The sequence below is a fragment of the Bos javanicus genome, chromosome 14, assembly GCF_032452875.1.
Source record: "Bos javanicus breed banteng chromosome 14, ARS-OSU_banteng_1.0, whole genome shotgun sequence".
In the NCBI taxonomy this organism is placed as follows: Eukaryota; Metazoa; Chordata; class Mammalia; order Artiodactyla; family Bovidae; genus Bos; species Bos javanicus.
Window position 1 is genome coordinate 70,080,612 of NC_083881.1, and position 27,152 is coordinate 70,107,763.

A 27,152-nucleotide genomic window follows, 5' to 3' on the forward strand; every position below is an offset into this window, starting at 1 on the left:
TCCTTAAAAGTAAACAATGAAACAGAAAGCTGTTATTGCTGGGATAGAGGTAGAGGAAGAGGAAGTTCTCTTAATTTCACTTCCATAGCTCTGAAAATAATTTTAGTAAATACACAAACTTGAAAAATCTTTAGTGTTTCCTTTTTTCTTGTCATCGGACATTGCTGCTTACTTAACTTTTATTAACGTTATATTATTTAGCTGCTTCTACAGGTTCTACATAGTCTAGAATTAGAAAGGAATACTAAAAGCAGCGAGCTGGGAACTAAAGTATTTCTAGACATTTGTGACAACTTCTCGGAATGATACTATCCTAGTGTATTGCCTAGCTTATAGCCCCTTCTTTTCTTTTTTTAAGAAGTTTATTACTTTTTTGCTGCACTGGGTCTTTGTTGCTGTGAGCGGGCTTTCTCTAGTTGTGGTGAGCAGGGTTACTCTTCTTTTCCATGCCTAAGCTTCTCATTACGGTGGCTTCTCTAGCTGTGGTAGTTGTGGTACCCAGGCTTAATTGCTCCCTGGTGTGTGGAATCTTCCTGGACCAGGGATCAAACCTGTATCCTCTGTATTGGTAGGTGGATTCCTATCCACTGTACCACCAGGGAAATCCATCTTTTCTTTTTCTTCTTTACTTCCTTCTTATTTTTTGCCCCAAATCTTATGTTTCACCTTTTTTTTTTTCCAGTTTTGCTTTTGCCTCTTTTCCTTGCTTATCAGGGTGATTTCAGCTGCAAGTAACAGATACATGAATTAAATGTGCTTATTCTCCCACACAACTGCAAATATAGAGCGAGGACAGGTTCCGGGGGTGACCCAGCAGCTCAACAGTGTTGTCAAGGAGTCTGGTTCTTTTTGTTCTTTGCTGTGCCATGTTTGGTGTTGACTTCATCCCCATGCTTGTAACAAGTGGCCAGAGCAGTTCCAGACATCACAGCTAGATGTGGTGATGTTTAAAGGAGAACAGGGGCTGGCTCTGCCTTTTTCTCCTGATTTCCTCTTATGTCTCACTGGACAAGATGGATTGCATACTTTTGGCAGACACTGTCGGTGCCCTCCCTAGCTCCCCTTTTCTGAGCTGTCGGACCCACCCCTTAGCTGCTGGGGCTGTTGGTTAAAGAACTCTCCTGCCTTATCTGGAGAATTATCATTGGTTGAATGAGAGCTTCTTCTCTTCCTTGCATCTCGGTCAATGATTGACTCATATAGAGCAGCAAGTGAAAAATGCCAGCTCCTTCACCTTAGGATAATTTCAGGAGCAACTTTATATGGTGCAATTTTTGCTCTAAGGCTCCCTGTAATTTAACTCAAGCTACATTGTTGGTTTCTTCCCCTGCATTTTCTGATTCCCTTTCTCCTGAGTCATTTCTCCATAAATCATGTGTAGCTAATCTGTATCTCAGGCTCTACTTCTGAGAACCTAGTCTGAGACAAACTCTTTCTTAACATCAGTCGTTGGCAAAGGGGACAGAACTACTAGGATTAGCTTGGATTAATCATTTGGATGACTGCCTGGAAGCCAATCACAATGAACCGTGTACCTTTTGTTCCCTTCTTGCTTTTCCTGTTTCCCCACTTTTTTATTAATCATTGTCATGGATTCTTTTAAAGGCTTAACAAAATGCATATCAATATAAATGTATTTTCTTAAATGTGATGTGTCTAAAAAAGTTTAAAACTAACTAGATGTATTAAAAAAATTAGTAAGCATTGGTCCAACCTCGGTCTACCCATTTAATTTCAAAGAAAGTGATTGTGAAACTCTCTAACATTGTAAAAGTTTGTGTCATCTGTTACTGAAATAAGTGCATTTTAATGTACATCTTACATTATTTATATCTTTGGACAACTTTTTATAGTCTCTTGTCTGAAACTCATCTGAAATTATGCTGTTTTACTGTGCTGATTTATATATTCATTTGACATTATTATAATTATTGAAACATGCTAGTGTCTCTTTAAAAATTAGTTAGCCAAAAGTTATTGAGCATGTAGTATGTGCAGGGTGTATCAATCCATTAGCGTCTCTGTCACTCTTTAGGATTAGTGAAGATCCCAATTTTATCTGATTACTTTGTAATGGATTAACATTAGGTACCTTTCATTGTGTCTATTAAACGTTAGGCACTTCACATCCTTTGTCTTTACTTTTCTTTGTAATATCACTGGGAAATTATTATCTTTACACTTTTTTAAGTGAAAAAACAATCCCCAGTTTAACTTAAAAGAACTTAAGCAACTTTGTCCAGAGTCCCACAGTTCTAATAGTAACAGATAACAGCTATGGAACATTATTGTGCTGCAGGCACTGTTCTTAGTGCATGAATTAATTCATTTGATTCTCACAACCCTAGTACTTCTATTATTATTCCTATTTTACAGCAAATAAAATTGGTGTAAGTAACTTTTCAGGGTTACTCAGAGAGTAAGTGAAACAGGTGGGATTTGAACCCAAATAGTCAGACTCTCCCTGGAGGAGGGCATGGCAACCCGCTCCAGTATTCTTGCCTGGAGAATCCCCATGGACAGAGGAGCCTAGTGGGCTACAGTCAATGGGGTCACAAAGAGTCAGACACAACTGAGTGACTAAGCACAGCACAGTCAGACTCTAGAGCCTGTACTCTGCCAAAATGCTGTATTAAATAAGACTTCAGTTCACAGTTACAACCGGAGTTAAAAATTTACATGTTTATTAATTTTTAAAAACTTCGTTTAGCTGCTCTTTCTTAATTTGAGACTTTGCTTATATGTAGTCCTCTTAGGGAAGAGAGTACAAATTTCTTTAAAAAAACTGATATTGTAAAACACAAACTTGACCTTCTGATCACTTTTATCTCTTTAGGTACTCCAGTTCAGAATGATCTCCAAGAATTTTTTACATTAATTGATTTTGTAAATCCAGGAATATTAGGCTCTTTGTCAGCTTATAGAAAAATATATGAAGAACCCATTATCATATCAAGACAACCTTCTGCTTCTGAGGTATAGTTTACTTTAATAAGTAGGTTAAAAATGACCAGTTTATCTAGGAAAATCATCCATAACTTGGGTATTATTTTAATTTAGGAAAAAATAAATTAATAGAGTGTATTTTTTATTTTCTCCACAATCTTTCAACTCCTCTTGCATTTCTTACTTTGTAAAATGACATTATCACTTTAAAAAGATTCATTGGTAGGTCCTTCACAAAGAATTATAAATGACAGTAAACATATAAAAATGTTTATCTTTACTGACTTTGAAAAATGTAAATAACTGTGAAGTGATTTTTGTACTTTTCTATTGATGTTTTAGTTGGTTAGATTTGCACTGTAAATGTACCTAAGAATACTGTCCTCTACTGGTTGAAGTAAAAATTGGTATGATTGGAAGATAGTTTGCTAATATGTATTAAAAGCTTTAAATTTGAATGTATCTTGTGGCCTAGAAATACCAGCTTTAGGAATTTATTATAAAGAAATAGTCATAGATTTTTATTAAATGCTTGAAGATTTAGCTGTAAGGGAAAAAAAAATTAGCTAAAACTAAGGAAAACAAACTAATTGGAAATAAACATTTCTGAAGATAGGAAAATCTGTTAGGTGCTACATGTTGTATATTTCATTGCATCTAGGATACTGTTAATTCTAGGGTGCATCATTATTTTTTGTACCAGTAGCAAAACATACTGTCAGTTGTAATTGTAAGAAGTCATCAATTGTAAAAGCATCCTATTTCAGAGAAGTTAAAGTGAGAAAAAAAGTATATCTCAGAATTAATACAATACTGTGATTAGTTAACAGATAGTTACTGAGCATTTTCCATGAACCAGGAACCATATAAAAATAATTATTTCATATATTTCATAGAAAGGAAAATGTTTATGATACATTATTTAAAAATAAGATCACATTCATTTATTTTCCCAGTATTTACATATGAAATCCCTGAAGTGGGCCAAACGCTAAGCTCCAGACATGGAGGATTATGATGATAAACCAAACTGGTTTCTAGTTTCCATGATGCTTTATCGTTTGAGATCATGTTTTTTGTAACAAATAAAAATAAAACATCTATTTGCATTTATGCAAACAATGATTTTGAAGATATTTGTAAAAAGTTTTGACAACATTCGCTATTTCTGGTTAATGAAAGTTGGCTTTAATTTTCTTATTTTTGCATCACTGTACTTTCTGACCTGTGACCCAATTTTTTTGGAATAAAAATTGAAAATAGTTTTAAAATATAAGGGAAATTTTCCATGATTTATATAAAAACAAATATGTACTTATACTGTGAGGATTGTGATGTAGAAGATTAGAAGATTCTATGTAGAGAATTTAAACATATATTTCACTCATAGTGTATTTTGACTTTAAAGATGTACTATTATATAGTGAACAAACAATGTGTAATGATTTTGAAAAAGTCAGCAGTGCCTTGTGCCAGTAATTTCTTAAAGGCTTAGTTTTAGGATCAGTAACTTGTCAAAATATTTTCTTCCAAGAATTTGCTTTTTTAGTGCTTTGATAATGATTTTAAGACTATTGTACCATCGTATCTTCACATAAAAGCTTACTTTCTGATAGTTCAGTTTATAGATTATTGATTTCCAGTGGTTCTCAGTGGTGGCAGTAGCCAAACAAGCAAGGATTTGAAGACTTTGGCTTCCATTAATTAAATGATTATGCTAAACATTTAAAGAGATGATTGTTGGTTTTTATATTCTAAACTGTGTTTCAAATAATTTTTGTTTAAAATAAATCTGAAGGGAAGCAATTAGTAAATGTTTGATCATGATAAAATATTTAATATTCTTTTTAACTGCATGTATTATTTTTGTCTAAAACACTTTTAAGTTTGTTATTTTTCCATAGGAAGAAAGGGAGTTAGGAGAGCAAAGAGCAGCTGAACTTACTTGCCTCACTGGACTCTTCATCCTTAGAAGAACCCAAGAAGTCATAAATCAATATCTCCCTCCTAAAATAGAGAATGTAGTCTTTTGCCGACCAGGAGCCCTACAGATTGCACTTTATAGAAAACTGTTAAATTCTCAGGCTGTCAGATTCTGTCTTCAAGGACTGTTGGAAAATACTTCTCATCTAATATGTATCGGAGCTCTTAAAAAGCTGTGCAATCACCCCTGCCTTTTGTTTGGCTCAATAAAGGTAAGTAGCATGTGAGACTGTGTCAGGAATATGAGCTGAGGGTTCTATGTCATATGAACCCAAGAGGGCAGCTGAGACTGATGTCTGAGGTTACATTTTTGTGTTTTCCAAAAGCTGTGCAGCCTCTCCGGTGTGATTTTTCTCTAGAGTTCCTCCATCCTTCTGCTTGTTCTTTACAGCATGTCCTTATTCATGGAGCTGAACAAGCGGTGAACTGGGCTTCAGGGTCTTCCTTCTGGATTTTGTGTCCCGTGCCCCCTGGTGCCTCACCTAATGCTTGGTCCTGGTTTCCCTTCCTATATGTTAACAAAGCCAGTCACTTTGGTTTGACACATACAAAATCGACCATTAAGAAATAATTTATTTTTTCCTCATTGTAGAAGTAATACATGATTATTGTACAAAATTTGTGAAAATCACAAGGAAGAAAATAAAAATTATCTACTGGTTAGAATGTAAATTGGTCTAACTGGGAGACAGTTTAGTAATGTGTATCATAGACCTTAAAATTTTATGTAACTTGTGGCCTGGCAATACCACTTTGAGAAATTTGTTATAAAGAGGTAAAGCTCTTCAGCTAGAGAAAACCACATTTGGTATTAATAATCTTAGTTGACACTTATTAAACATTTACATGTATCGAACACTAAGTACTTTTCAAATATTATTTTACTTATTCTTCACAGAATTTTATGGAATAAGTATTATCACCATTCCCATTTTTTGGTGAGAAAATAGGAGCTTAAAGATACACATGTGTAGTCTTTTTCTAGAGAAACTTAATTGTAATGATGCTATGCTTATTATTTAAAAATCTGTTTTTTTAACTAAATAAATTATAGTCATTTCCCCACATTAGATGCTTTCTACAAATATGGTTAATGACTACATAGTTGAACTGTCCATTTGGATTTGAACATAAGGCAATTTGGGCTACAGTGAGAACTTTCTGTTTGGGAGTTGAAACTAAGTATCAGTCCCTACTCTGATGTTGTTCAGTTCAGTTCAGTTCAGTCGCTCAGTCGTGTCCAACTCTTTGTGACCCCATGAGTCGCAGCACGCCAGGCTTCCCTGTCCATCACCATCTCCCGGAGTTCACTCAAACTCATGTCCATCTAGTCAGTGATGCCATCCAGCCATCTCATCCTCTGTCATCCCCTCTTCCTCCTGCCCCCAATCCCTCCCAGCATCAGAGTCTTCTCCAATGAGTCAACTCTTCGCATGAGGTGGCCAAAGTACTGGAGTTTCAGCTTTAGCATCATTCCTTCCAAAGAAATCCCAGGGCTGATCTCCTTGCAGTCCAAGGGACTCTCAAAAGTCTTCTCTGACACCACAATTCAAAAGCATCAATTCTTCGGCGCTCAGCTTTCTTTACAGTCCAACTCTCACATCCATACATGGCCACTGGAAAAACGATGGCCTTGACTAGACGGACCTTTGTTGGCAAAGTAATGTCTCTGCTTTGAATATGCTATCTAGGTTGGTCATAACTTTCCTTACAAGGAGTAAGCGTCTTTTAATTTCATGGCTGCAGTCACCATCTGCAGTGATTTTGGAGCCCAGAAAATAAGGTCTGACACTGTTTCCATTGTTTCCCCATCTATTTCCCATGAAGTGATGGGACTGGATGCCATGATCTTCGTTTTCTGAATGTTGAGCTTTAAGCCAACTTTTTCACTCTCCTCTTTCGTTATTGTTATTTAGTCGCTAAGTCATGTCCAACTCTTTGCAACCGCATTGACTGCAGCATGCCAGGCTCCCCTGTACGTCACTGTTTCCTGAAGTTTGCTCAAATTCATGTCCATTGAGTCAGTGATGCTATCTAACCATCTCATCCTCTGTCGCCCCCATCTCCTCCTGCCCTCAGTCTTTCCCAGCATCAGGGTCTTTTCCATTGAGTCAGCTCTTCGCATCAGGTGGCCAAAGTATTGGAGCTTCAGCTTTAGCCTCAGTCCTTCCAAAGAAATCCCAGGGCTGATCTCCTTCAGAATGGACTGGTTGGATCTCCTTGCAGTCCAAGGGACTCTCAAGTCTTTTCCAGCACCACAGTTCGAAAGCATCAATTCTTTGGTGCTCAGTCTTCGTTATGGTCCAACTCTCACATCCTTACACGACTGCTGGGAAAACCATAGCTTTAACTATATGAACCTTTGTCGGCAAAGTGATGTCTCTGCTTTTTAATACACTCTTTAGGTTTGTCATAGCTATTTTTCCAAGGAGCAAGCATCTTCTAATTTTCTGGCTGCAGTCACCGTCTGCCATGATTTTGGAGCCCAAGAAAAGAAATCATCACTGTTTCCACTTTTTCCCCTTCTATTTGTCATAAAATGATGGGACTGGATGCCATGATCTTAGTTTTTTAAATGTTCTTAGCTTTTCCACTTTCCTCTTTCACCCTCATCAAGAGGCTCTTTAATTCCTCTTTGCTTTCTTCCAAGAGAGTGGTATCATCTGCATATCTGAGGTTGTTGATATTTCTCCTGGCAATCTTAATTCCAGCTTGTGATTCATCCAGCCCTGCATTTTGCATGATGTACTCTGCATATCATGTACAGTACATTGGAAAAGTCCCTGATGCTGGAAAAGATTGAGGGCAGAAGGAGAAGAGGGCATCAGAGGATGAGATTGGTGGATGGCATCACCAATGCAACGGACATGAACTTGGGCAAATTTGGGGAGATGGTGAGGGATAGAGAGGCCTGGAGTGCTGCAGTCATGGGGTCACAAAGAGTCAGACATGACGGGCGACTGAACACCAGCAACAGCTCTGCATATAAGTTAAATAAGCAGCGTGACCGTATACAGCCTTGACATACTCCTTTCCCAATTTTGAACCAGTCCTTTGTTCCATGTCTGGTTCTAACTGTTTCTTCTTGACCTGCATACAGGTTTTGCAGGAGACAGGTAAGGTAGTCTAGTATTCCTGTCTGTTTAAGAATTTTCCAGTTTGTTGTGATCCACGCAGTTAAAGGCTTTAGCACAATCAGTGGAGCAGAAGTAGATGTTTTCTCTATGATCCAACAAATGTTGGCAGTTTGAGCTCTGGTCCCTCTGCCTTTTCTAAACCCAGCTTGGACCCCTGGAAGTTATGGTTGAATCCCAGCTTGAAGGATTTTGAGCGTAACTTTGTTAGCATGTGAAATGAGTGCAGTTGTAGGATAGTTTGAACATTCTTTGGCATTGCCTTTCTTTGGGATTGGAATGAAAGCTGACCTTTTCCAGTCTTGTGACCACTTGTGGTCAGCAAATGCTGACATATTGATGGCAGCACTTTAATAGCATCATCTTATAGGATTTGAAATAGCTCATCTGGAATTTCATCACCATCAATAGCTTTGTTTGTAGTGATGCTTCTTAAGGCCCACTTGACTCCAGGATGTCTGGCTCTAGGTGAGGGACCACACCATTGTGATTTTCTGGGTCATATAAGACCTTTATTGTATAGTTCTTCTGTATGTTTTTTACCACTTCTTTTTAATCTCTTCTGCTTCTGTTAATTCCTGTCCTTTATGTGCCCATCTTTGCATGAAATGGTCCCTTGCTATCTCCAGTTTTCTTGAAGAGATCTCTAGTCTTTCCTATTCTATTGTTTTCCACTATTTGTTTGCATCATTCACTTAAGAAGGCTTTGTTATCTCTCCTTGCTATTCTCTAGAATTCTGCATTCAGTTTGGTATGTCTTTCCCCTTCTCCCTTGCCTTTTGCTTCTCTTCTTTTCTCAGATATTTGTGAAGTCTCCTCAGACAACCACTTTGCCTTCTTGGATTTCTTTTTCTGGACTGCTTATTTAACTAAAAGCAAGTTTAACCATGGCCAGGTTATGTCTGTGAGCCTTAGTTTGTCTTAACTGGAAGACAGAGATAGTAACAACCTCCTGATAATGTTACTGGGGCAATTTGATGAAAGAATATGGAAAGAACCTAGCAGAATGCCTGGTCATGGAAGTTGTACAGTAACTATTAATACCCTATTATCCCCAACTCACCCTTAATTTTTCTTCTTTTATTTTTCTTTAAACAGTAAAATAATTTGCAAACAAATAAAAAGAAAACCTGTGGGTGCTATGTTATGCGGAGGTCATTATGTATTTAGGAGATGTAGTGTTCTATCACATTTCTCCATGTTTATTCCTACAGTGGATTATATTTACATAGTTTATCATAGGAGAAGTCAGCTTTCTATGACTTTGCAGTCAACAGGATTATAACAATGTATTAAGCAACTTTTAAAGGAACAGATTCTATACACAGTGATAAAAATTAAACTCTTTGGGCATGATGCCCAGCAAAAAAAGAAGCCTGAATTCTTCCTTAAAAGAAAAAAGCCTATGATGGCCTAGAATGTACCGCTTAACTAATAACAGGCAGAGTATACTACAGACTTCAAATAGAGTACATAATTTACCATTCCTCTAATATCATAGCAAGTAAGGATCAATAAAAAAATGATTGAAATGAGCCTTTCACACATATAAGTAATCTTTAAGCAATGGCTTAATAAATGTGTTCCAACTGAAACTAGATTGTTTTCCCAAGTTCAGTCAAAATTATGGGTTTCTCTACAGGAAATGTGCATGGATATAACCAATAAAAATATTATGAGTCACAACTTTTAAGAGTTGTGTATTTCTGTGTATCTTCTTATATATGATGTATGTGTATCTTCCTATAAGGAGAGTATTGGATTGCATAGAGTCAGAGAAGAGATTGCCCTGTCTAGTTGATTTGGGAAGTCTAACTGGTAAATCTCTGTGATGCATCTCCACGAATCAGGCTGTCTCAGCATAAAGGTGTTATCTATTAATTGATTCTTAATTAGGAATATACATTACAGTCTTCAGGGAAGCTCTTAAGAGTACATTTGTCCACTCCAGACACTTGTGAGCCAGTTCAGATTCTCTGAGAGTAGGACCCAGTCATGAAGATTTTTAAAAAGCTGCCCCAAGTGATTCTGATTACGTGCTCCTGGTTTAAAACTCTTGTGCCTTAGGATCATTCATCTCCCTTGTATTTTGGTTTAATGTTCACCAGACAACTTAGTGCTAATAACTTGGCTTCCCCGTGGACCGTTTATAGGACAGAATACATAGACCAGTTGGTGTAAATAGGCAGGTCTCATTTATAGGTCAATAAATTTATATAATTTATAGTCTGATTTAGTCTCTTAATTTGGTTAGTATGGCTCATTTCCCTAGAGCTTAAGCGTATGCAAGTTTCTGAACATGAAAAGCTGCAGATTGGACCCGGGGTCTGTCATCCTTTGATAACCCTGCCAAGGTGTAGGCATTGGTGTAGGAAACCTAACCCAAAGCAGCCAGCAACCATCTCTCCTCTTATATATATCCCAGTTATGTAAATATCTTAGGGTTCCAAGTATTTTTAATCAAGTTATTTTACACAAATATTGCTATGTTTTGGGAATAAGCCAAGTTAAAATTAGTACTTTGTGCCAAGCATTTTATGCTATAGGATTCACTGCCCTTAAGATGTTTCTAGTATTATTAATGAAAGATTATAACATACATTAAAGCATTAGGAATTTATAAAAAAAATTGTTAATTGTACAACTAAATAAATTCAAAGTTGAAATGTACTGTGTAACCATAAAATTTTAAGACTCAATGTCCCCCAAAAGGTGTCTGTGAGTAATCAGGTGGAATTTGCATTGGGTCCTCAAGTGTTTATAGGGGTGGGATAATTGGGCAAAATAAAAAAAGTGATGGAACATTCCAGGCAGGGGGCACAGGCTGAACAAAGTTTCAAGAACAGTGATAAATCTGGTAAATGTGGGAGAGAGTGAGAAGACTGCCAATCCCAGAAATTTAATCTAAAAAAGTGATGCAGTCATTAACAAATGTGATCTCCAGTTTTGTGTTCACATGTAAGTTTTGGCAGGGGAATTTCGGAGGTAGTGATAATCACTTTGGAATAATATACAAAAACTTTTTGTAAAAAAGCCAAAATACTGTAACTGACAGTAAATTTCTCTGTTAACGTGTTGGCAGAATTATTCCTTCTTGTAGAAGAAGTGGATAAGACTGAGTCAACTGTTGTGTTTGAGTTTGAGTATCACCTGGGAGGTGCTGTGTGAGCCTGTGAATCGGAGAGAAAAGGAACAGCAGGGAGAGGAGGAGGGAAGAAGAGAGAAAACGAGGCAGCAGTGATGAGGATCCTCAGGGTTTTGGAGAGCATAGATTTCCTAGCACTGTCTGCCCTCTGTTTTCCTCCTGTTTATTTCTCGCTTACCCGCCTCCCTCTCGATCACACATCGGCAATGATACTGCACTTGTGGGGTTCAGGGAGCAGGCATTTTGGAGACATCATTAGAACTGCTCTGTAATCAAACATGGCCAAATTGTGACCTTTAAAGATTTTCGTAACAATTAGAGTGGGCTTTTCAGGTAGCTATTAAGCTTCAGTTTTTTTACCCATAATTTTAGCATTTTTTTCCTCCCTGTCTAAAAAACATGAACCAGGGTTGACAATCATCCTTTTGAACAGGAAAAAGAAAGCAACTCAACTTGGGATGAGAGTGAAGAAAGAAATCTCTATGAAGGTCTGATGAATGTGTTCCCTGCTGATTACAACCCGATCATGTTTACTGAGGAAGAGTCTGGAAAACTACAGGTGCTGTCAAAGCTCTTAGCTGTTATCCGCGAACTTCGTCCTGCTGAAAAGTAAGAGGGCAGTTTAATAAACCGCTTCTATGTGCTTATGGAATTTCAGCTTAGACCATGGCTTTACTCCCTCCTCTCACTGCCTCTTTTTGAAAAAAAAAAAAGAAAACATTAAAAATAAGTTTTCTTCTTCTTTGGGGGCATGGTCAGCTCCTAGTCTTTTATAAACTTATCATTACCAATGTGCCTGTAAGTTTTTATCTAAGAAAAACTAAATGTAAATACCTATATTTAAAAAACCCTAGAGATATCTTTTGATATGTAATACCTAACTTGTGTCTTTTTTTTTTAATTTTCTATTTTTAAATTTGTTGATTTTTGTTTGTGCTGGGTCTTCATTGCTGCACGGGCTTTCTGTAGGTGCAGCGAGCAGGGGCTCCTCTCTCGTTGCAGTGCACAGGTGTCTCGATGCGGTGCCTTCTCTTGTGGAGCATGGGCCCTAGGCGGTGGGCTTCAGTGGCTGTGCACGTGGGCTCAGTGGCTGCAGCTTTCAGGCTCTAGAGCGAAGGCTCAATAGTTGTGGCACCCTGGCTTAGTTACTCCACAGGATGTGAGATCTTTCTGCGTCAGGGATCGAACCCGTGTCTCCTACCTTGGCAGGTGAATTCTTTACCACTGAGCGACCAGGGAAGCCCCTAAGTCATTACTTTATCTGTTTAAGAATCATTCTTTTTCTGTCCTTAAATGTTGATACTCCTGAGGACATTCTCTTCAGCCTCCTTCTCACTCTAAACATCCTCCCTGCCTTAGTTCTATTCCCCTGGTTTCAGCTGTCAGCCATATAGTGTTGATTCCAAATTATATCTCTAGTTCAAGCCTCTATTTAATGGTATCTAAATCTGTCTGTATCTCTGCCTTCTCATGTACCAGACCAGCTTCATCACTTTGCCATTGCAAGCCTAAATCTTTTTTCACCGTTCCTTGGCTTGATGAATGGTACCATACGCAAAGAAAAAACTTTCATCATTCTAGACTCACTTTTCTCCTGCACTTTCCCAATGTCATCAGTCACTACATTCTATTGGTCTTATTTCTTAATCTCAGGAATCTATTTGCTTTCTGGTACCAAGATTTTTTTTAGCACCTGTTTTGAGTTTTATTTTAAATTTTTTAAAAAATTTATTTTTGAGGTCTGGATGGATTACACTGTTGTGTTAATTACTGCTGTTCAGCACCAAGATTTTTGTTTTGATTCTTGTTATTACAATTGGGTTGTGGTAGTCTTGTATAAACTGTGTTCCTCTGACTTTCAATCCCATTGCATATCAGTATGCCCTAAGTTGTATATTTTTTTAAAATACAAATGTGAACACGTCCCTCCTTTTCTTAAAAATCATTCAAAGATTCCAAATCGCCTTCCAGAAATTTCTCAACTCTGTGGCACATAGGTCAAGACTCTTCATGACATGGGTGATGCCTCCTTTTCCAGCCTTATCCCTCTTGACTCCTTCACACTTTCATGTTGTCCAATTATACCAGAATCTATTTGCAGAACCTATAATTTGCTCTGCTTCTCACCTCTGTTCTTACCTGTTGCAGGTTCCTATACCTCCATTTCTCATGCTTCTGGCCAACTTTCTCTTCATTAAGACTCAACTCAGATGCTTTCTCCCCTTGGAAGCCCCGGCCTCATACTGAGTTTGCAGCCTCTCTTCTGTACACCCCTAGCGTCATGTCCCTGCCTCTGGTGGAGCTCTTCTCATGTTATACTGTGGTCAGTAGTTCTCTTCTATATCAGCACCTATAGTGCAGGGACTGTGTCTTAATTATCCTGGTAAGAGATATTCAAATGTATTGAATGCAAAAATACAGAGAAAGGTTTGAAAAATAGTAATTATATTTAATTGTCTAGGAGTCTGCTTCACCTCTTTGGAGCATTAATAGTGTCATTTGCTTTTATCATAATAATGAAGTGACCAAAATAAGGAAACTTTCTATGAACTCTTTAATACAGTTGGATTAAAATGTTTTATTGGATAATATTTTATATATACTAGTGTGTTCAGTTCAGTTCAGTCGCTCAGTCGTGTCTGACTCTTTGCGACCCCATGAATCACAGCATGCCAGGTCTCCCTGTCCATCACCAACTCTCAGAGTTCACTCAAACTCATGTCCATCGAGCCAATGATGCCATCCAGCCATCTCATCCTCTGTCATCCCCTTCTCCTCCAGCCCTCAATCTTTCCCAGCATCAGAGTCTTTTCCAATGAGTCAACTCTTCATGTCAGGCGGCCAAAGAATTTGAGTTTCAGCTTTAGCATCAGTCCTTTCGAAGAACAGGACTGATCTCCTTTAGAATAGACTGGTTGGATCTCCTTGCAGTCCAAGGGACTCTCAAGAGTCTTTTCCAACACCACGGTTCAAAAGCATCAATTCTTCGGTGCTCAGCTTTCTTCACAGTCCAACTCTAACATCCATACATGACTACTGGAAAAACCATAGCCTTGACTACACGGACCTTTGTTGGCAAAGTAATGTCTCTGCTTTTGAATATGCTATCTAGGTTGGTCATAACTTTCCTTCCAAGGAGTAAGCATCTTTTAATTTCATGTTACCACCCGTCTAATTTCTGTCTCCATGAATCTGATTACTGTAGGTACCGTACATAAGTGAAATCATATGATGTTTTGTCTTTTTATGACTAGCTTATTCTACTTAGCATAATGTCCTCAAAGTTCATCCATGTTCTAACATGTGTCAGAATTTCTTTCCTTTTTAAGGCTGAATAATAGTCCACTGTATATATATGATATTTTGTTTACCCATTCATCTGTTGATGGACAGTTGGGCTGCTTCCACCTTTTGGCTGTTGTGAATAATGTTGCTGTGAACATGAGTGTATCAGTGTCTTTTTGAGACCCTCTTTTCGATTCCTTTGGATACATATCCAGAAATAGAATTGTTGGATCATAGGATAATTCTCTTTTTAATTTTTTAAGGAATGTCCATACTCTTTTTTTGCAGTGACCACACCACTTTACATTCTCACCAAGAGTGCACAAAGGTTCTAGTTTCTCAACAGCCTCACCAGTATTGCTATTTTCTGTTTTGTTTGTGATGTCCTAATGGGTGTAAGATGATATCTCATTGTGGTTTTGATTTGTATTTCCTTAGTAATTAATGGGGGCTTTCCAAATGGCACAGTGGTGAAGAATCTGCCTGCCAGTGCAAGAGATGTAAGAGATGTGTGTTTGATCTCTGGGTCGGAAAGATCTCTCGGAGTAGGAAATGGCAACCCACTCCAGTATTCTTACCTAGAAAATCCCATGTACAGAGGAGCCTGGCAGGCTACAGTCGATGGGGTCGTAAAGAGTTGGACACAACTGAGCGCCTGAGTGCACACCTGCACCCACACACCCACAGTAATTAGTGATACTGGGCATCTTCTAATGTACTTGTTGACTGTTTGTATATTTTCTTTGGAAGATGTCTATTCAAATCCTTTGCCCATTTTTTAATTGGGTTGGTTTTTTTTTTGTTGTTGTTCTTGAGTTGTAGCCCTTTATGTTTTTTCTCACATGGCCAATTGGATATAGAGGTCAGGTTTTCCACAGCTGAACTGCCTCTGCACAAACATCTCCCAGACCTTTAAAATATGTAGCTGTAAGTTGCTCACAGTGTTTGACTTCAGGGATAGTATTGCTGTCGCTTGACCTACTGTGCTGTCATTAACCAGAACCGGATAGTGTGTTTCAGGTCCACAGGCTGAACTCTTCAACAGTGCTTTTGTGTATGTTAAGATGAATTAGAGCTCCTGACTTGTCTGGATGGTGGCCCTTATATGGAATTTCTAAAAAAGATAACTTCAAAATTTAAAAAGTTCCTCTTCCCTCTTGGTTGTTGCGTTTATGCATGGCTTGAAACCTAGTGAGCAGAGTTCATGCTGAATTCCAGCCTCCATACATCTTGGTTGGACACTCCTGTGCTGGATACACCTTGCACTCTACCTCACATGGCAGCCTTGCCTGCAGATTTCAGCTGCTTTTAGGGACAGTAAAGTAATCATAAAAATACTGTCCTTATTTGAAAGTGGTATGTATGTGGCGGGGAAGGGAGAGCTCTCGACCTCTGAAAGGGGATTGTCCAAGACTCCTTACCAAGATAATGACTGCTCCTGTTAGTCTACAACTAGTCTTATAAGAACTTGTTTGGGAAAAATATTCTAAACCAGACTTCCTCCAGTCCAGTAAAGTTGTGTCAGAAAAACTATGTTTGGATAATGTTATTCATCCACACAATAGTATTGAAAAGGAAGGGAAAAAGTGACTGAAATATTAGTACTGGAGTGTTCTTCCTATACTACTTATAGTAGTAATAATGTTGTTCCTATATTAGTACAGGCAGATTCTTTTTATAGGAATGTTGGTAGATTGCAACCAATGGTCTCAAGTTCTCCCTCCCTCTATCCTTGTTCCTTTGCTGTGTAACTTTGGGTGATATCCCATACTGACTCTGAGCTCAGCCACCTGACTTGGATTGGCCCATGAGATGCTGGCAAACGTGGCAAAACAGGGGGCTTGAAAAGATCTTGTGCAGTGGGGCTTGCCCTCCCTTGGGGTTCCTGGAACCTTCTTGTTACCATGTGAATAAGCCTGGGCTAGCCTGCTAGAGGATGAGAGACATGAGAAACTCAGACTCGCATTTTGGTTTGTTGCTATATCTCTGCCTTCTAGAGTTCCCTGGTCTAAGTTTCTTTGATTTACTTTCCACAGAGAATAAGTATTCTAGTTGAGAAAGAGAAGTCAACTAGTTTCATGGGAGTAGGGCCTGGGTTCTACTTAACTTTGTTCTTGTAACAGCTGCAGTCTAAACCCCTTCCGTCTGCGCTGGCTTTATAAGATGTGACTGTGTGAATGGACTTGTATATCCCTCTTTGGGCACTTAGATTTCACTCCTAAACACATCACCATTCCACTAGTTTCTGTTTTCATATATAAATCTCTCCTTGTTTCATCAGAGATAGAGTTTGTGTTTCTGTTTCTTATTCTCCTGCTGTTCTTAGGGTGACTTAAGAAAGTAACAAAAGCAGAAAGGTGTTTACTCCCTTATCTTTATACTGAAAGTCTCTTAGATTTCTTTTTTTTGGCCACACCATGTGCCTTGTGGGATCCCAGCTCGCCAACCAGGTATTGAACCCATGCCTTTGGCAGTGAAAGCACAGAGTCCTAACCACTGGACTGCTAGGGAATTCCCTCTTAGATATTGACTTTAAAATGGAATTTGAAAGAGAATCTATGTTTTAATTATACAGAGTTCTCTTGGATATTCTATAAATATCAGTGATAATATTAGTATTTTTCTCTAATTAAAAGAATCTAATACTGCTTCCAAGTTGTATATGAAGATTCTTTCTTTTTGATTGACAGAGTTGTGTTGGTATCCAACTATACACGAACCCTGGATATTTTACAAGAAGTCTGCAAGCGTCATGGATATGCTTATACAAGACTTGATGGACAGACCCCAATCTCTCAAAGGCAGCAAATTGTTGATGGCTTTAATAGTAAATACTCTTCTGATTTTATTTTTTTGTTAAGTTCAAAAGCTGGTGGTGTGGGGCTTAACCTTATTGGAGGATCTCACTTAATCCTCTATGACATTGATTGGAATCCAGCTACTGATATCCAGGTAGGACTTTTTCTATATTAAACAAACATTATAAAATGCCGAAGGGGGATACGATGCCTGCGGGGATATGAGGGTGATGATGAAGTATAAGAACTGCTGCATATTCAGCCCTTATTTTGTATCAGGCATTCTACTAAATGCTTTACATCTGTTCAGTCCTCACAGTAGTCCTGCAAGTGTGCGTGTTGTAAGCTCTGTTTTGCAGATGAAGCTATGGAAGCTTGTTCCAGGTCACATAGCTTATAAGAGGCAGAGCCAGGATTCATACCCAAGCCGGTATGTCTCCAGGCCCTACTTGGCTCTGTAGTTAGCTAGCCTTCAGGATGCCCGTGACCATCAGGGGAGGACAGCAAGGTGTTGCAGGTGCCATGATCGGTGTTTGTGCAGGGTATGGTGAAAAGGCAAAATTAGCTTCCTTAGGAAAATATCTCAGAAGCAACATTTGGTTTTCTTCAGAGTACAGTCCATCTTCACAGATTTTGAGGTTTCTACCTATAGATTTGCGCCTCACCTGGTAGCTGTGTTAGGGGACCGGGAGACGACCCTCAGGTTCAGTGATTCACTAGAAGGACTCACAGAATCAGGAAAAACAGTTATACTCAAGTTAGGGTTTATTGCAGTGAAAGGATACAGAGTAAAATCAGCACAGGTGAAAGGTACATAGGGCAGAGTCCAGGAGAGAGCAGGTACAAGCTTCCGGTTTTCCTTTCCCTATGGGATTGTATGGACAACACTTAATTTTCCCAGCATCAGTGAGTGACAACACCCATGGAATTTTGTCAAGCAGAGAAGTTCACTTGAGCCTTGGTGTCTAGACTTTTTGTGGGAGGTTGGTCATGTAGGCACGAATTGGCCTCTGCAAAGGTCAAACTGCCCCAAGTCCCCACCTAAATCACATCATTAGCATAAACAGCTTGGTGTGGCCCAAGACCCCAGGTAACCTAAGATGCTTTTATCAAGCACGATATTCCAGGGGCTTCCAGAAGCTGGTTGAGGGCCATAATTTTCTTTGGAATGTTCAGGGTTTGAATATCAACCTTTAACTAAATAGTATCATGGGTAAATCTTAAAACCTCAGGGATCTATCTAGAGCCTGAGCTGATTGCAGGTATCCTAGGGTTCCTTAGAGGTGAATCATTAGCCTGTTGGACTGAGAATAAACCCTCCATGCCCATGCTATCCTTGGTTCTTTGCATTCTTACTTCCCAAACTTGCTATCCCATTTGTTTTTTCAATGCAGATAGCCCCTCTCACTGTTGCAGGGCACCCTGTGGTTATTTTACAGTACCATAGTGAGGTGTTCATTCATCCCTTTCTTTAACTCAGGAAAAAATTTGAAGTATTGAAGGCTTAGTTATGCCTGGGCCTTGTTTTTTGAAACTGTAAGTGAAATCTAGAATTCCTAGTCTTAAATTTATGAATACAAGTTGCTTATGTGGAGAAGGTTATTAGTTTCTATTGTACTTTCAGAATTCTCATTTATTTTCTACAGGCAATGTCTAGAGTGTGGAGAGATGGTCAGAAGCACCCTGTACATATTTACAGACTCCTAACCACAGGTAGTAACCCTCCAGTATGAAAAAAGATGCATTCTCTTTGAGTAAATAAAGGTATTTTGTGTGTTAAACTGTGCTTCAGTACCAGGAATATTATTTTGTTAGCTAGTATAATAATAAATGTATTTTACCCTACCAAAATGACAGTTGTAAAGATCTAAAGGAAAGCTCATGAATGTTTTTTCTTCAGGTACCATAGAGGAAAAGATCTATCAAAGACAGATCAGTAAACAAGGTCTTTCTGGGGCAGTTGTAGACCTATCCAAGACATCTGATCATATTCAGTTTTCAGTGGAAGAACTTAAAAATTTGTTCACATTGCATGAAAGTTCACATTGCGTTACTCATGACCTGCTTGACTGTGAATGTACAGGAGAAAATCATACAGGTTAGTTGCATTTTACTTCTGTTATGATGAAGTTAAGTGGTCACTCTTGAGCAGTTGAAAATATTTAAAAACAGAATAACTAAAATATTGACCACTTGCATATGTTAGTTTTCTTTTTTCTTCAGGTCTTAGGGCAGCTATGACCTGGATATTTGAGGAAAAAAAATTTTTTTTTGCCCCCCTCTTTGTTTTTAATTGGAGGATAATTGCTTTACAGTGTTGTGTTGGTTTCTGCTGTACGACAACATGACTCAGGTATAAGTGTACATATATCCCCTGCCTCCTGAGCCTCCCTCTTATCCCCTCCCCACCCCACCCCCAGGCCACCCCAGAGCACCCAGCTGAGATGCCCGTGCTGCACAGCTGCTTCCCGCTCAGCAGTCTCACACGTGGCGCTATTTATTCGTCAGTGCTGCTCTCGCAATCCATACCCACGCCCTCCTCCCCAGCTGCTCCACAGTCTGTTCTCTACGTCTGTGTCTCTGCTCCTGTCCTGTAAATAGGTTCGTCAGTACCGTTTTTCTAGATTCCATATGTATGTACTAATATACGATATTTTCCTCTTTTTAACTTAACTTCACCCTGTATAACAAGCTTCAGTTTCATCCACCTCACTTCAGCTGACTCAGATTTCTTCCTCTTTATGGCTGAGTAACATTCCATTGTATATATGTGCCACAGCTTCTTTTAGGTCAGTGGACATTGAGGTGGCTTCCATGTCCTAGCTCTTGTAAATAGTGCTGCAGTGAACATTGGGGTACATGAGTCTTTTTGAATTATGGTTTTCTCAAGGTTTATGCCCAGTAGTGGGATTGCTGGGTCACATGGTAGTTTTATTCCTAGTTGTTTAAAGGAATAGTGCTGTATCAATTTGCTTTCCCACCAACAGTGCAAGAGGACTCCTTTTTCTCCATATCCTCTCCAGAATTTATTGTCTGTAGATTTTTTTGTTGATGGTCATTCTGACCAGTGTGAGGTGATACCTTATTGTAGTTTTGATTTGCATTTCTTTAATAATCATCAATGTTGAGTATCTTTTCATGTGTTTTCAGTGTTGGGTATCTTTTCTGTTTTATTGAAACTCAATTTTTCTTTTTTTATTTTTTTTCTAATTTTATTTTATTTTTAAACTTTACATAATTGTATTAGTTTTGCCAAATATCAAAATGATTCCGCCACAGGTATACACGTGTTCCCCATCCTGAACCCTCCTCCCTCCTCCCTCCCCATACCATCCCTCTGGGTCGTCCCAGTGCACTAGCCCCAAGCATCCAATATCGTGCATCGAACCTGGACTGGCAACTCGTTTCTTACATGATATTTTACATGTTTCAATGCCATTCTCCCACATCTTCCCACCCTCTCCCTCTCCCACAGAGTCCATAAGACTGTTCTATACATCAGTGTCTCTTTTGCTGTCTTGTACACCGGGTTATTGTTACCATCTTTCTAAATTCCATATATATGCGTTAGTATACTGTATTTATGTTTTTCCTTCTGGCTTACTTCACTCTGTATAATAGGCTCCAGTTTCATCCACCTCATTAGAACTGATTCAAATGTATTCTTTTTAATGGCTGAGTAATACTCCATTGTGTATATGTACCACAGCTTTCTTATCCATTCATCTGCTGATGGACATCTAGGTTGTTTCCATGTCCTGGCTATTATAAACAGTGCTGTGATGAACATTGGGGTGCACGTGTCTCTTTCCCTTCTGGTTTCCTCAGTGTGTATGCCCAGCAGTGGGATTGCTGGATCATAAGGCAGTTCTATTTCCAGTTTTTTAAGGAATCTCCACACTGTTCTCCATAGTGGCTGTACTAGTTTGCATTCCCACCCACAGTGTAAGAGGGTTCCCTTTTCTCCACACCCTCTCCAGCATTTATTATTTGTAGACTTTTGGATCGCAGCCACTCTGACTGGTGTGAAATGGTACCTCATAGAGGTTTTGATTTGCATTTCTCTGATAATGAGTGATGTTGAGCATCTTTTCATGTGTTTGTTAGCCATCTGTATGTCTTCTTTGGAGAAATGTCTATTTAGTTCTTTGGCCCATTTTTTTGATTGGGTCGTTTATTTTTCTGGAGTTGAGCTGTAGGAGTTGCTTGTATATTTTTGAGATTAGTTGTTTGTCGGTTGCTTCATTTGCTATTATTTTCTCCCATTCTGAAGGCTGTCTTTTCACCTTGCTAATAGTTTCCTTTGATGTGCAGAAGCTTTTAAGGTTAATTAGGTCCCATTTGTTTATTTTTGCTTTTATTTCCAATATTCTGGGAGGTGGGTCATAGAGGATCCTGCTGTGATGTATGTCGGAGAGTGTTTTGCCTATGTTCTCCTCTAGAAGTTTTATGGTTTCTGGTCTTACGTTTAGATCTTTAATCCATTTTGAGTTTATTTTGAAAATGAGTATACTACCCAAAGCAATTTATAGATTCAACGCAATCCCTATCAAGCTACCAACAGTATTCTTCACAGAGCTAGAACAAATAATTTCACAATTTGTATGGAAATACAAAAAACCTCGAATAGCCAAAGCTATCTTGAGAAAGAAGAATGGAACTGGAGGAATCAACCTACCTGACTTCAGGCTCTACTACAAAGCCACAGTTATCAAGACAGTATGGTACTGGCACAAAGACAGAAATATTGATCAATGGAATAAAATAGAAAGCCCAGAGATAAATCCACGCACATATGGATACCTTATCTTTGACAAAGGAGGCAAGAATATACAATGGATTAAAGACAATCTCTTTAACAAGTGGTGCTGGGAAATCTGGTCAACCACTTGTAAAAGAATGAAACTAGACCACTTTCTAACACCATACACAAAAATAAACTCAGTGTTGGGTATCTTTTCATGCGTTTGTCTTCTTTGGAGAAATGTTTGTTTAGGTCTTCCACCTTGTTTTGGTTGGATTGTTTGTTTTCTGATACTGAGCTGCATGAACTGCTTGTATATTCTGGAGATTAATCCTTTGTCAGTTGCTTCGTTTGCAATTATTTTTTAACATTCCAAGGGTTGTCTTTTCATCTTGTTTATAGTTTTCTTTTGCTTTTAATTAGGTCCCATTTGTTTATTTTTGGTTTTATTTCCATTACTGTAGGAGAGAAAATTTTAATTAGAACCCTGTTAGTTCTCTCAATTTAGCTTATTTCAGAATCAGTTTTGGAAAATTTGACTTATTTAGTAAAAATCTTTCAAATCCTGATAATGATTTAAGAATTAGAGAAATGTTTTTAATCCTTATTTCTGTTTCACACACACACACCCGACAGGCTAATCCTACTGTTTATTTTGTGTACAACTTATTCCTAATGAGGTCATACTTTGTGGACAGTGCGCATAAGCCACCATGCTTCTTAGTACCTCACACACCACTTGTGCTGCTTAAATGAGGCTGAAAGTGTCAACCCTCCAGAATGAACACCATTCAGATAGGAACTCGATTTGGAGTAGTACTTGAGCAAGCAATGTCCGGAAGTTGGAAGTCACTTGATAATTGTATTGAGATGAGTTTAAGAAGTGAAACTGTATAAGACTAGCATGAAATAATCTATACTTTATATAGTCAACATTAATCTCCTCTGTTGTATGTTTTTTCCATTTTAGTGATTTCTATTCTAATTATTTCTTTTCTTTTGCCCTGTGTTTATCTAATTTTTTCCCTTATTTTCTAAAGTTGAATCCTTAGGTTAATGACTTTCAGTCTTCTTTTCTAAAATGGCTATTAAGGCTGTAAATTTTCTACTAAGCTGAATCTCATAATTTTGATATGCCATCTTAATTATTTTTCAGTTCTAAATATTTTTTATTTTCCATTATGATTTCTTCTTTGGCTCATGAGATATTTAAAAGTATGCTTAAAATGTATTTTAGTTTTTGTTATTGAATTCTGGCTGCTGCACTGTAGTCCCAGGTATGGTCTGCATGACATTGATTCTTTGGCAACTGTTGAGACTTGGTGTATGTGTGGCCTGGTGTGTTCAGTTACTAAATGTTTCTCTTGTGCATGAAAATCATTTGTATTCTCTTAATTACTTGGTTTAGAGTTCTGCCATATGAGTCAAACCTTCTGTTACCAAATTACTTTTTTCTTATTTTAAAGATTTAAAAATTTACTAATTTAACTGGAAAATTGCATTGAAAAATGTAATGTTTACATATGAAAGCTATTTGAAAGTATAAAATGTATATGGTGGAAACACTTCCTTCTGTAATGCCCTCATCTGTCTAGTTTCTAGCCCTGCTGCCCCATAAAAAACTACTGTTACTAGTTTTTTGTGTATCCTTCTAGATGTATTTTTATACATATGCAAGGAACTCTGAATAAATATTATTTGCCCAGTTCCCTCCAGGCCCCCATAAGGGATTGTGTAGTATGTGTATGATTCTGTACCTTCTATGCCTTTTTCCCCAAAAAAAAGAAACACAAAAAAGCAAAATGGCTGTCTGAGGAAGCCTTACAAATAGCTGTGACAAGAAGAGAAGCGAAAAGCAAAGGAGAAAAGGAAAGATACACCCATCTGAATGCAGAGTTCCGAAGAATAGCAAGGAGAGATAAGAAAGCCTTCCTCAGCGCTCAATGAAAAGAAATAGAGGAAAACAATAGAATGGGAAAGACTACAGATCTCTTCAAGAAAATTAGAGATACCAAGGAAACATTTTATGCAAAGGTGGGCTCAGTAAAGGACAGAAATGGTATGGACCTAACAGAAGCAGAAGATATTAAGCAGAGGTGGCAAGAATACACAGAAGAACTGTACAAAAAAGATCTTCATGACCCAGATAATCACGATGGTGTGATCACTCACCTAGAACCAGACATCCTGGAATGCGAAATCAAGTGGGCCTTAGGAAACACCACTATGAACAAAGCTAGTGGAGGTGATGGAATTCCAGTTGAGCTATTTCACATCTTTAAAGATGATGCTGTGAAAGTGCTGCACTCAATATGCCAGCAAATTTGGAAAACTCAGCAGTGGCCACAGGACTGGAAAAGGTCAGTTTTCATTCCAATCCCAAAGAAAGGCAATGCCAAAGAATGCTCAAACTGCCGCACAATTGCACTCATCTCACACACTAGTAAAGTGATACTTAAAATTCTCCAAGCCAGGCTTCAACAATACATGAACCATGAACTTCCTGATGTTCAAGCTGGTTTTAGAAAAGGCAGAGGAACCAGAGATCAAATTGCCAACATCCGCTGGATCATGGAAAAAGCAAGAAAACAGAAAAGCATCTGAAAAAGAAAAAGAAAACAATAAAGCAGAAAAACATCTATTTCTGCTTTATTGACTATGCCAAAGCCTTTGACTGTATGGATCACAGTAAACTGTGGAAAATTCTTCAAGAGATGGGAATACCAGACCACCTGACCTGCCTCTTGAGAAATCTGTATGCAGGTCAGGAAGCAACAGTTAGAACTGGACATGGAACAACAGACTGGTTCCAAATAGGAAAAGGAGTTCGTCAAGGCTGTATATTGTCACCCTGCTTATTTAACTTCTATGCAGAGTACATCATGAGAAATGCTGGGCTGGAAGAAGCACAAGCTGGCATCAAGATTGCTGGGAGAAATATCAATAACCTCAGCTATGCAGATGACACCACCCTTATGGCAGAAAGTAAAAAGAAACTAAAGAGCCCCTTGATGAAAGTGAAAGAGGAGAGTGAAAAAGTTGGCTTAAAGCTCAACATTCAGAAAACGAAGATCATGGCATCCGGTTCCATCACTTCATGGGAAATAGATGGGGAAACAGTGGAAACAGTGGCTGACTTTATTTTTTAGGGCTCCAAGTCACTGCAGATGGTGATTGCAGCCATGAAATTAAAAGACACTTACTCCTTGGAAGGAAAAAGTTATGACCAACCTAGATAGCATATTGAAAAGCAGAGACATTACTTTGCCGACAAAGGTCCGTCTAGTCAAGGTTATGGTTTTTCCAGTGGTCATGTATGGATATGAGAGTTGGACTATAAAAAAAGCTGAACGCTGAAGAATTGATGCTTTTGAACTGTGGTGTTGGAGAAGACTCTTGAGAGTCCCTTGGACTGCAAGGAGATCCAACCAGTCCATCCTAAAGGAGGTCAGTCCTGGGTATTCATTGGAAGGACTAATGTTGAAGCTGAAACTCCAATTCTTTGGCCACTTGACGCGAAGAGTTGACTCATTGGAAAAGACCCTGATGCTGGGAAAGATTTAGGGCAGGAGGAGAAGGGGATGATGGAGGATGAGATGGTTGGATGACATCACCGACTCAATGGACATGGGTTTGGGTGGACTCGGGGAGTTGGTGATGGACAGGGAGGCCTGGCGTACTGCGGCTCATGGGGTCGCAAAGAGTCAGACACAGCTGAGTGACTAAACAGAACTGAACTCTACCTTTTTCATTTAATAGTATATCTCAAGATCTTTCTGTATCATTACAGAACGTTTCCTTATTCTTATTTTCCCCTCAGTTATATAATCCTCCATTGAATGAATAGACTATAATTTATTCATCTAACCTCACAGCTGTGTAATTAGGTTCTTTTCAGTCAATATGCATCTTCATTCATCTTTTTCCACATGTTCAAATATCTCTGTAAGGTTAATTATCAGTTTTTCTCTGTCAGAGAATATGTACATTTGTAGTTTGATAGGTCCTGCTAAGTGCCCTCCACTGGAGTGGAGGTTGTATCATTTATACCCCACCAACAGTATACTATTTCCCCACAGCTTTCCCAGTTTAGGATTATCAGATGTTTGGGTTTTTGTCAGTCTGAGAGTAAAAATGGCTCATTTGTCTAGTTTTAATTTAATTTTCTTTTGTTATGAGTGAAGTTGAGAATGCTTTTCTATGGTTAAGAGCTGTATTTTCTTTATGTGAACCACCTGTTCATAACATTTGCCCATTTTTCTGTTAATAACCTAATTCTTTGTTAGATGTATTATTAAGAAATACATTAAAATCTTACAGTATGACAGTGAAGTTTTCTCTTTCTCATTGTTCTGTCAATTTTTGCTTTATATACTTCATATGTTGTTTGTGAAATGTTTTCATTATTATTTCATTATTATTTGTATTTTCATTATGTAGGGATTGCTTTATCCCTAACATCTTTTGCTTTCATTTTGTCTTATGTTAATATATTACACTGACTTTCTCATTGTTAGTATTTATCTGATACATCTTTTCCCATTCTTTTACATTAAATCTTTCTGTATCATTTTAGGTAGCTCTCATTTAAATAGCATGAGCCTGAATTTTCTTTTTTTATCTGGTCTGATGTTTTCTTTCAACTAGAGCATTCAGTCTATTTACATTAATTATAATTACGGATATATTTTGATTCATTTCTACTGTCTGTCTTTTCATTTTTTGTTTTTTTCCCCCAACAAGGGTCTATTAGTGATTAAGTCTCTCAGTATTTTATTTTTCAAAGTGTTTTTTCTCTTTCTTAAATTCTGTCTTTGCTGGGTGTACAGTTCTAGTTGATAGGGTTTTCTAATATTTGGGGTGTTTTTTTTTTTGGTTAGTACTTTCAAGGTATTTTTCTACTGTCTCCTAGATCCTCAAAGCAGCCTCAGCTTTTGTATCTTCTGCTCTGTTTGGTTCTTCTATTTTCTGGCTCTTGTTAAACTTCTCACCGTTCATCTCCTGAGTTTGTTGCACATCTATATGATTATTATCTTGAACTCTTTATTGGGTTGATTGCTTATCTCTACTTCTCTTACTACGTCCTCTGGGGTTTTATCTTATTTCTTTGCTTGGAA

The 27,152-nt window shown here is 38.2% G+C and overlaps 1 protein-coding gene across 4 annotated transcripts in view; it reads left to right on the plus strand.

The window, feature by feature from the left end:
* The window catches only part of RAD54B (RAD54 homolog B), a 117,277-nt gene that overhangs the window by 88,254 nt on the left and 1,871 nt on the right, over nt 1–27,152 (plus strand). For all 4 annotated transcript variants that reach the window (XM_061439353.1, XM_061439355.1, XM_061439352.1 and 1 more), the window contains 6 exons: nt 2,837–2,976; nt 4,851–5,141; nt 11,642–11,817; nt 17,184–17,445; nt 18,938–19,004; nt 19,192–19,389. In XM_061439353.1, the coding sequence (XP_061295337.1) occupies nt 2,837–2,976; nt 4,851–5,141; nt 11,642–11,817; nt 17,184–17,445; nt 18,938–19,004; nt 19,192–19,389 (1,134 nt within the window). The remainder of the gene's footprint in view (nt 1–2,836; nt 2,977–4,850; nt 5,142–11,641; nt 11,818–17,183; nt 17,446–18,937; nt 19,005–19,191; nt 19,390–27,152) is intronic.